The following is an 11,598-nucleotide window of genomic DNA, read 5'->3' as shown; positions in this document are numbered from 1 at the left end:
AACAAAGTATTTTCGCTTTCACAACAAAACACACAGCCGTGGCAATAATACTACAGCGAGAATTAAAGTTACTCTTCCTTTCTTTGCATGAACATTTGAGCGGCGTTATGCAAATCTTCCTAGACTGAGTAAACATGGGAGTGTGTTTAAATGAGGAGCTATAGGAGTGCGTGGACTTGAAAACTTGAAAACACATTATATGACCCCTTTAAAATAGTTTATTGTTGATTTCTCAAAAAGGGACACAAATAGATACGATCCCTAAATTGAGCGTAAATAAGAAGCGCAGAAGCATTACGTTTTTAAGGTGGAATGGATAGTGTCAATAAGAAGCTGTGAATAAGAACTTGGAATCAGCCTCTTAGAATAAAATAAAATTAGTTTTCTTTACTACTGCTTCTTAGTACTAGAAAATTCCCCACACAGATTTCACTGCATGTTCAAGTTGATCATGCAAATTCAAACAACAAAAAGATGCTAAGCTTGAAAGTGACATATGTGCTTTATACATCTCTACACTACTGACAATGGACCTATTTTTTTACCTGTTTTACCTGTTCCATAAACCTCCACCTCACACAGCGAGAGAACCGCCTGGATGTTAGGAATGTACATGTTCACATAACGACCTTCCATTCCCCCGCAAGAGAAACTGACAGAACTGCCTGCTGGGACAGATGAAGTGACACCACATCTACAGAGAGAAAGAGAGAAACCACGACACAATCAGCTGACCTGATCAAATCCAGTTCTCCTGACACGTTCATAACTGTTTTCATAACTTCACCTGGGATTGTTGTTGCCGTTGTTTTCCAGAGAGTTTCCGATGCGAATCTCTACTCCAGTCGTTTGCTCCAGCCAGCCGTCGCCTCTGTTGGTGATGGTCACGCTGGAAATGTAGTAAGAATCCAGCAGGTCCAGCCTCCACCACGGGTTGAGCTCCTTATCTGTGATGGAGCAGCTGGAGGCTGAACCTGGAGCGTATCTGATGCCATCGATGGCCTTTGCAGCTCCCCAGGTGGAAAATGTGGCGTTTGCAGCTCCCCAGCCGTATGTGGATGACTGTACAGCTAAAAATATTTAAAGAGACAGAGGGTCAAGATTCAAATATGTGAAGTTTCAGTACATTTAATTTCTATTCCAGCCCAAAACACTCAATTCCATTTACTTCTACATTAAAATCTGCACTTACATAAACTCACTATGAGCAGTTATATTTTATTAATCAACATTAACAAAGATCAATAAACACTATAAGTTGTGTATTGGTTAATGTTATTTAATGCTTGTTAACTAATGGGACATTAGTTACTACTTTTTACCTTTCAAGTTTTCTGAACTCCCCTGAATGGAAAAGACACCTGTTACAAAAACAAAATATTTCCATTGCTTTCTGGGATGTGGATCAAGTTTATGTTGCATTTGATTCTTTAAATATTTTCATAAAGAATAGCTAAACAGCATCTATAATTGTACATCATTTGATTAATGTGTGTAATTTATACTCACCCAAAAGTAAGAACAGATAAGAGAGTCCCTCCATCTTGTTTTTTAAAAACCAATAACCAGATAAGTGTGATGGTCAGATATGACAAGGGTGTGAGTTCCCCCTTCTGCTCTCTCTTCTACTATAAATCCCTCTTTTTATTTGTGTTTCTCTTAGCAGCTTGAGTCTCCACCCTTAGGAAAATCTGACTGGATGCTCACTGAATATATTTCACACATCACAGGTCAAGGCTGATTCACTAAACAAATCTGGTAAAATGTAAATTATTTTATGACTAGTATTTCAGAATGATTTTCATTGTTTTGTTTTTTTGTTTTCATGCTTGCGTGCATCCATCCATGAGTTTCATTTTAAGTGTTGGTTCAAATTAAGATTATCTCTTAAAAGGAATCATCTAAAAAAAAATTAAAAAAAATAAAGTTAAATCAACATAACAATGGCATTTGTAGTGTTTTGTTTTCTTGTATAAGGCTGTTTTCTTTTATCATTCAAGTAGTTTATACTGAATGAGAAAAATTATTGTGGTAAAGTATAATAAAATGTATATATAGAACATCTGAATGAAAGCAATGGGATAAATAGTCTAGAAAAAAACGTGTGTGATTAAGAAGATATTCAAAATAAGGACCTTAAAAAAAAACTATGTCTGTAATTAAGAATAAGTCCATGAAGCATTTCATCCGTACTGGTACTGTTTCCTTGTCTGACACGGATCATCAACCTGCTGTGATCTTGTGAGATACTCGTTCAGAGCAGTCTTTAACCCTTTAGGCGCCAGAGGTTTTTTCCTAAAACGTTCGATTTTGACATCTTAATTTCAAAAGGTTATATCTTAAAAGTGATAAAAGATAGAGACTTTCTGTAAATGATAGAAATATTCAGGATGACCCAATGTTTATGTAGGGATCCCATTTTCCCATCTAATTTGCATATTATGACGTCATATGATGGTGGCCATCTTGAATTATAGAATTTTCATGAAAAGTCACATGTTTAAATGATAAAATGCAGCACTTCTTTCCCCCCAAAATGTTCCTAAACTTGTGTGGTATATTACACAATACGGAATGCTCAGGTAAATAGTAAGTAGTAAACAAACTATGTAAAGCTTTGCTAATAAATGGTAGAAACAAACCGAATGCATGTAGCGGTTGACCTTTTGCTATAGAGATTTTCAATTTACTACATACAGCAGGCACTCTGATTCCATGTATGAGGAACAAATATATTATATATATGACACACAAACACAAGTAGACAAGACCTGTTTAGTTCAAAAGCTCTGCCCTGTGTCACATCGCCTCTGCGCCTGCTACGAGCAGCGCGGCCAGATCTGCCTCACGCGCACTGAGTTTGCACAACTCAGACTACTGTCAGTGTCATTGCGACTCCCCACCCTGCCTCCACGTTGCCCTCTAACTGTCCTATGAATACTTCGACCTCGTCTAACATACCCAGTGGCATTAGACAAAGTCTCCACCACAATACTGTCACCGCGATTGTGGAAAGGCACACGGTCAGAAGACGAAGCTACATATCTAGCGCGGTGAAAATATTCCGCCTCGTAAGCTTTATTGATGCCATTAGATAATAATAATAATAATAATAATAATAATCTAATGGCAATATTCACTGACATTGTGTTGTGAAACAGGCGTGAGCAGGACCATAGCTGGGGTCAGCGGGGACCCGGTGAAGGTTGCACCAGTGGGCCCCTGTTTGAAATTGTTTAATTTGTATGTTCGTTTATTTTTATTTATTTGTGCTTTATTTACACAATGTACGTTTTTTTCAAGTTTGTAGGTGTCAAGGTACAGAAACCAAATAATTAAATGTAAAATAGCACTGGATAGTGTTCAATGTAAAAATGAAATATACAATCAAACCTACATTTATTCAGACACCTTCAACATTTCTCACATTATTACAGTTTTGCTATATATATAAAAAATTATATCTGGTGTCTGAATAATTTTTGGTTTGACTGTTAAAACTACAAAGTAATTCAGTCAAGAGCAGTGAGTGATTTTCATTTTCATTTTCATTTTCTTGGATTAACATTAGAGCAGCCAGTAGCTAAATTAGGCGCGGTCACTTTAAGAGACGATGAACGCATCCAATATAATTTCCAAGGTGGATATTTTGCCATATTTTGTATGTATTTGTCGACACAAGAGCAAAAATAAGCAAATTCGATGTTCAAGTGTTTTCAGACGCCTTTCTCTGCGTGAGCCCTGAACACCAGAACACAGAGAGTACTGAATTGGGCTCTTTCACATATTTTTGTTTGTTCAAACTGCGATTTGTATTTGTTCGTTCAGGTGAGCGCAGGAGGGACTTGGAGGAGAACTTCGCAGAAGAGAGCTCGGTTCAGTGTCGCTGTCCGTGATACGCAGCTCTTCCGTGTCTTGTGTTTGGATGCTTTAATGTTTAAATCGACAAGTGGTAAGGCTTAAAAACACGTGAAAAAGATAAGCTTTCGTGACGATGCACAGCAGTGGCCCGTCAACTGTCCTGAGCATCTTTTAAGGCTGGCCTCAGCCAGTCGGTTATATATAAAATATCAAGGTGAAAGTCATCATAGCTCGCTTAGTATAGACCCAGCTCCCAATCCAACTTTGAGAATAGATTAATGGCGATATTTTTTTTATCACCATAAAAATATCCATTTTTTTATGGGTCACCATACTTGGCTGAATGTCACATCACTTCACTTGCATCTGCTGTATGTGGATGTTCTGTAAAAGCTGGAAGTTTTGAGTAGATTACTTGAATACATTCCTTAATTTTGATTTAAACAAATTACTGTGTTGCAATTTCTCCTGTATTAGGTCATTTTCATTAGTTCGGTTGAATCGTACCAGAGTTCGTTTCCCTGATTGGTGCAGTTCGTTTGGGCAGGTGTGAAAGCAGCAATCGCACTCGGGTGCGCACCAAAAGCGAACCAAACAAGCGTACAGAGACCTGCTTGAAGAGGTGGTCTTGGTACACTTTCAAACGAACCCTGGAGCGGTTAGTTTGTGGTGAGAACGTGATCTAACCTCGAACAGACCCAACTGCAAAAATTACTGATCATTTTTGGACTAAACCAGCTGCCGTATTTGGTCAGATGCCCATGAGCATGTTAGAGTTAAGAAGAATAAATGCACGCCTCCGCTTAAAGTTACGAGCGGGCCGTTTGCAGTGCATTAGAACGTTGTTTTCAAGCCGCATCCGGACTTCATTATAGAAATGTATTGTTTGCATATTGTGGTGTAAACAAACAATGTACTAGATTATGGCCAGGCACAAAACCAGCCCGCGCAGTCATCTCTCCATAGTTGTGTTGTCTCCATGTTGTTTGCTGGCTTCCCTCTTATGTTGGAATATTCCCACACGTAAATTCTGACCAATCGAAAAGCAGTTTAGAAAATACATAATGGCCAATGAGTGATGTGGATGTTCTCATGTGACTGCATTTTGGTTTGTTTCAACTGGTTCGGACCAAAGCAATCAGTGTGGTGTGAAAAGGAACCAAAAAAGCTGAAAAATGCGACAATGTATAATTGTTTGCCCTTGGTTCGGACCAAATTAACCGAAATAGAGATGTGAAAGCACCCTTAATTGTCTTTCTCTGTACAAGTGCTGTTTTGTGGAAAGCCCTTATATGGAGCTGGTTTTGGCGTGTATTATGCTAATTACTAACCTCGTGCACGCGGGCGCTCATTTAGAAGACTTCAAATTCACTAACAGAAGAACAAGTTTAAGAACAAGCTCATGTGTGTACGAGCGTGTTGTAAATTAGGCGGAAAATTTTTGTGAGAAATTCAAATGTGCATATAAATACGAAAAATGTATGCAATTATAAGTGAATGAGACCCATTGTCCGGGACAGCAGATTGAACAACACATCTAAACCGGGGTGGCCTGCGAGTGAACTGCAGTGAGTAGCCTCGTCGAATTGTTTCCAAAACCCATCCCAAGATTCCCGGAATGGCTGGCCAGGCTGTATAATGGGATGCGAGAGGTTTTATTTTCTCGAACGAGAGCTGACCTTGAAAAAGCGGGAAGTCTACATTCATGTAAGTGATCGTGAGAGGATGAGGAATTGTGCTCTTTAAAGTATTTAGGTCGACTATTACAGTGGTAAAATGTTTGGGCTGCCGCTGATCGCTTGTGCTTTGGCCTTTGTAGCGCAGAGAGAGATCTGTTGCTATGGGTAGCTCCATAAAGGCCTCATGGTGTTCTTGGCTATACTCATCCATACTGCGGAGAAGTTTGGCCTGAAACACTTGGAGAATCGCCATTGTGAGCAGTGCCGAGCCGGCCTGTCCGGATGCTGCATTAGCTCTGTTGGCGATAGCTGAGGTGGTCCTGCAGGGCTAAGATGGATGCGCTGCATGGCCCTTTAAACCGAGGGCAGATGGCGGGCACAGATGTGCGGCGATCATTTCCTTCAGGGGAGGAAGTTTGGTGTATCACTTTTTGTCAGCGCCGTCAACGGTGGTGAGAGCTGCTACAGTAGAGGAGTTTTCCTGTGTCGAGTATGGGGCATGCCACGCCTTTGTAAGCTCCTCATGGACGGCTGGGTGCTGGTGGGAGGACTGCTGGCGGGTCTCTGGCAGGAACCATTCGTCCAGTAAGTCATGGGCGAGCTCATCTCTTTACCCCTTTCTTGTTCAGTCTATTTTAAACCAAATTTTTATTGCTTTGCCAGGTTGTATCCAGGAGAATGTGTTTTGGCCATTAATGTGTTACAACACTAGATAACAAATAATGAAATCTGAACCCTTTGCTACCGTTCAAGTAAATTAATTTTTCTGTCTTGAAGTGACACAGTAAAGAAGCAATTGCTTCATGATTGGGCAATGCCAAAATAATAAACAAATCATTTAACTAAACCCAGGGACTCTAAGTAGCCAATGCCAAAGAAATAGGAAACAAATGTCAACAGTCTTCCCTGACTTAAAGTATAAACAGTAGAAAAAAATGACGTTTACAATAAAGAAAACTGGCACCGAATCCCTACAGTACTATTTACAAGGTAAAAAAGAATAGTGGCACACAAACATATACAAACACGCTGGGGAAATCCAACATAGGAAACTTTTCGGCAAACAAACTAGTAACTTAGCAGACCAGATGACCAACTAAGGAACAGACAGGAACTAATAAACACAGGTGCGCAAATAATCAATCAGCTAAACAGGAACAAAGAAGTAAAACAAGGAAACAGAGGTCCATAACACTGACAAGGATCAACTGGAATTTTTTTCCTTCAACATTATTTTCCTTACTCTGACTGGTATCTTCTTTTGTGAGGTCAATCACACAACATTCAATATATATGTAGGTCTAAATTGAAGATTTATGTGTTTGGATTACAGTTTTAACATTAACTTAAACTTATTAGTGATGTATACTTTTTCAGTCATAAATTAAACAGTTCAGTTTTTTTTCTTTTTTGCACTAAAAAAACATGACATAGTTTCTTATTAACTATTTGCATCTATTTGATCCAGTTAAACATGAAGACAAATTAAAGAAGAACTTCTTATGTTTAAAACATCATGTGTGACCAACAAATAGGCATTAAATTAAGTTTATTAATTTGTTCAAACTGTATAATATACAAAATACGTATACAAATACATAAATCTGTGCAACTTTATTCAAATTTGATTGGTTTTCATTGTTTTGTTAGTTTATATAATAAAAAGCCATAATTCTCATGCTAGTTTGGTGGTTCAAAAATAAATAAATAAATGTGTAAAACCAAGTAAAATAGCACAGTGTGGTCAGAGCAAACCCACGTGTGCCACATGTGGGTTATCCTAAGCCGGGCCCACAGCAGTTTTGCTCTTTTGGGCCCTCATGATGGTTTTCTGTGGGTTAGCCCATACGGGGCCCATAGTAGTTTGGTCATTTGGGGCCCTATGAGGATTTTCCCAGAGGCCCTTTGTGGTTTTTTTTTTTTTTTGGATTGTTTGTTTTTTTTGTCTACATGCAAATGTTGCACTAAAATTTGATTTCTGTGACAATGACAATAAAATGATAACAATAAATTGTCCAATTGTCAATTTGGATGGTGAGGGCAATGAATTCCTTCAGATTCCTACCCTCATCACGGAAAGCCAATTCGGACTGTAACTCTGGTCTTAATCCTCTTCGAAACAGCGGTTTCAGTGTGTCCTGGACCCAGGTGGTTTGAGCTGCAAGTGTGTGGAATGAGAGACCATACTCCGCAGCCAAGCTCCTCCCTTGAGTAAGGGTTAATAGCTGTTCTTCAGCATCTCCTCTCTCCGTGGAATTTTCAAATACGGAACCATGTGTCCTCCAGACTGCTGTTGCCTACTCTAACGCCCTCCCAGTAAGCAGCGAACAAACAAATGCTATACGGCTGGATTCCATGGGGTGTAATAGCAGCTGTTGATTGACAAAAAGAGAGCATTGTAACAGGAAACCCCTAAACTTAGTCAGAGTTCCGTCAAACCATTCTGGGAAGGCGAGGCGTGGGCTGACCGGGGAAGTTATCGACAGGATACTTGGTGCTGGCGGTTGGGCGGCCATGGTGCTGGTCGTTGAATGATGGATGTCTTGCATTGCTTGAACTAGTTCCTCTGTTAGAGTGGTCAGTCGTTTCAGCTGATGCTGTTGTGATGCCCACTGAGATGCTTGGGCAGTCAATTCGGTGGAGGCCGCTAGATCACTAAACGGCGAAGTCTTCTGTTGTGAAGAACCAGACATCGAGAAATCAGGCAGAAAGTCGAGGCAGGCAGAGAACAATCAATAATGTGAAACAGTCCAGGGTCAAGAGAAGGAAAACAAAACACAGATAATAACACTCAGAACTGACAGCCAAGGCGAATCAAGACTTTGCAATGAGTGCGTGTGTGAGGGCAGCTTATATGAGTGTGGAAATGAGGTGCAGGTGTAAGTGCAATTAGTTCCAGGTAAGAGGCCTTGTGGGAAATGGAGTTCATGGGGAAAACTAATATTCGGGCGATGGCTCCCTCTGGTGGTGCAAGGGAGGCGGTACAGGAACCGCCTCTGTAACAGAATGTGTGCTGTGTATGTTTATTCTTGCAATTTTATATAAAACACACACATACAGCATATATTTACATATTTAAGGTTTTTTATTATATAACAAATAAATTAAAAGAAAATAGATAAATTGGCTTCCCTATTATTTTTGTATTCTATTTTATATTATATGTATATATATATATATATATTTTTTTTTTAAGAAAACAAGCAGTTAGGAAAGGACTAGAGTGCAAGTCTCAAATTATTTTCTTTTTTTCTTCTTCTTTTTAAAGAATAGAACTAGAATACAGTTAGTGGGTCAAATAAAGATAGAAGAGATGTGTTTTTAGCTGATTCTTGAAGATTAAAGATTAAATCGGCAGGTCATTCCACCAGGAGAGAACATTTATTTAAAAGTGACTTTGTGCTTCTTTGGGATGGCACAATCAAGTGACAGTCAGTCCCACAGCTCACCCTCAGTCAGTGCCATCTGGGCGCGATGGTTTGCAGCGGGATTTCCAGTCTCCAGCTCCACCTTGGCCTGTGGATTCCCTGTCTCTGCCTCCAGCCTCCAAGCTCTCGCCTGCCCCACGCCCGCCTCCAGAACCCACACCCTCCCTCCATGGGTACTCCTCTTGCGGTGCGAGGATGCACTGTTCCCCGAGGGGGCGAACTGTTACGTACATGGACTTTTAGTTTCCTTATTTGGTATTTTTCCGGTTCTTTTTTGGTTGATTTGATTAATGCCTACCCGTCTCCATTTCCCCGATTACCTCCCGTGTTCTTAAATACCCTGTCTGTTTAGTTCCTCCTCGTCCGTGATTGAATTGTATATTGTATTATGTTGGATGTGCCCTTGTTCCTCCGCAATCATTAAAAGAACCCCTTAGTATTTCATCTTCCTCATGCGCCTTCATTCACATACCAGCAGCCGTAACATAAATGGAGCAGCATGTGATTAATTTTAGCCAATGAGAGCTGGAACTGCTGGAACTCTGCATCGTTAATGAGCTGTCATTCCAGCCTCTATTGTACCGCCCACCTCTGCTTAACCAGGTAAGATTTTTACATTTCTTAGTTAATTTCTGAGTTTTCTACTACAATTTGTCAAGATTTTAGTAGAAACACATATTTTATTCTCAGTGTTGCTTGTCTCATTTTTAAATTGTCAACTGAATGTATCGGGGCCCTCTTTTCGTCACGAGGAGCCGCTATATGCACACTACCTCTAGCTTAAATATGACTATGCCACCCTGTTGACCAGGGAAATATTATGGATCTAAGATTTTACACAAGACACACAGGAACGTGACTGTCAAAAGGGCTAGAGATGTGGATACAAATAATACAAAAGCTTTATTTAAATACACAATCATTAAAAAGATCTCAGAGCTGGGTCATCCACATTCACAATACAAAAAAAGAGACCACGAGATAAAATGAGACCGAGGCTTGACAGCAGATCGATTTAGAAATACAGTGTGGAAGCCACCCAATGATCACGGTGACACTGGAGAACGAGCGGCATCACAATACACACACGTGTGTTGGGAAGAGAGTTATCAAGATAAACTTAATGTATGGAGCAGCAGCGTCAAATCAGCGTTGCCCACCAGGCGTCGCAGAACATCTATTCCTCCTAAAAATACAAACATAAACATACTTGCAATTTATTTAAAAGAATGAGCGCTGTACAAAAAGTGGACGTTTCACGTACCTTTAATTCATAAATCCGTAGCCCATCCATGCCACGCATACACTGGACACGGGACACAACATCCCCCGCCACACGGGAATGCAAAAGGGGAATGCGAGGTGGAACCAGCCACCGCTCAACGCTCACACCGCGAGCTATCCCCGCAGCTATAAATCATACAGTCATTACGACAAATCGCAAACCTGGGTACTCACTAAGCAGCCAATGCACACCTGAGGTTACCTCCCAGCATATGAGACACCGGACTGCAAGAGAGGCATGTAACGTGAGAGCCAGAGCTGCCAACAGTCGCGAACTATCCCGAAGCTCAAAGTGGAAACGCTACAGGAACAAGGGGCAGTCCCACGGGCAAGGACGCAACACTCAACCGGCAAGCACACGCAAGTAGTGACTACACATTCTTTTTATACTGTTCACCCTGTTCCTAATTGGACCCGCACTACCCCAAACACATTAGTTTAATTACAGGGCCACATTAACGGAGCCTCCATACATCCCATTACATAATGTTAGCCCCTTCTGATCATTTTCTGAGGTAATCTCTTGTAATATATTCTTTCATATTGCACATGAATTCGTCCCATTAAATTATTTTATGTTAGTGCTGGGCGGTAAACCGGTTCATACCGAAAACCAGTGTATATTTTTGTTACAATGTTAATTTTGAATATACTGCCATACCGGTGAATTTAATTACTCCGCGTTCGGAACGAACGTTATGCTGCGCTGCAGCCGCGCAACACTGTTTCAGATGGACCCTTTACAATGTTCACTTCTAAGTAGCGACTGCGAGGCGTGGTGAGGGTCAATTAGCAGTGCTCTGGTGTTACGTTGTAACGCCTGTTTCACACATAGTCCATCTGGAGTGCATATTAACGGATTCCAGCTGCACGAGGTTGCAGCCCGTCAGTGTGTTCAAGGAGCGGTCCGTCATCTATTTTTGCTGCGATGCAGGTGCTGAATTAAAGTGAAAGCGCATTGTTTGTGGGAAAAATTTACATGGATTGACATGGAAACGCAGTCACATGGGTTTTTGGCTAGGTTTAAAACAAGAAAAAGAGCACTTTTAGATAAACAAGGAAAATAATATATATGTTAATTTTCATGGAAGCAGAAAAACTAAGTTCATTAAGACCTGTGGTATTTCTTGTGATAAAGATTTAAATGCAAAATGCACGAGACCGTTTCTGTTTGTGGTGTTTTAATTTTAAATATTTTAACAAGTAGGCTTATTATTGTGTTTAAATGTTTTGCCGCTTGCTTGAGCAGCTTATTATACAAGCCTAGAAGTAAAATGCATGAATAATGCGTTGTTTATATTTGAGTTTAAACTAATTGTCTATATGAAAGATTGTTATTGTTCTGT

At 40.2% G+C, this 11,598-nt stretch overlaps 1 protein-coding gene across 1 annotated transcript; it reads right to left on the bottom strand.

Moving 5' to 3' along the window:
* Positions 1-119: 119 nt before the first annotated feature.
* On the bottom strand, positions 120-9,201 carry LOC132095801 (fucolectin-like). The gene is made up of 4 exons (XM_059500892.1): positions 9,051-9,201; positions 788-1,070; positions 555-694; positions 120-124 (listed from the first exon to the last, which is right to left on the bottom strand). Exons 1-4 carry the CDS (start codon positions 9,199-9,201, stop codon positions 120-122), a joined length of 579 nt encoding a protein of 192 aa, XP_059356875.1.
* Positions 9,202-11,598: the final 2,397 nt, after the last annotated feature.

Source organism: Carassius carassius, chromosome 2 (genome assembly GCF_963082965.1).
Source record: "Carassius carassius chromosome 2, fCarCar2.1, whole genome shotgun sequence".
NCBI classification, from domain to species: Eukaryota; Metazoa; Chordata; class Actinopteri; order Cypriniformes; family Cyprinidae; genus Carassius; species Carassius carassius.
Note: the sequence above shows the minus strand (reverse complement) of the source record. Positions and strands in the feature narration are given on the sequence as shown.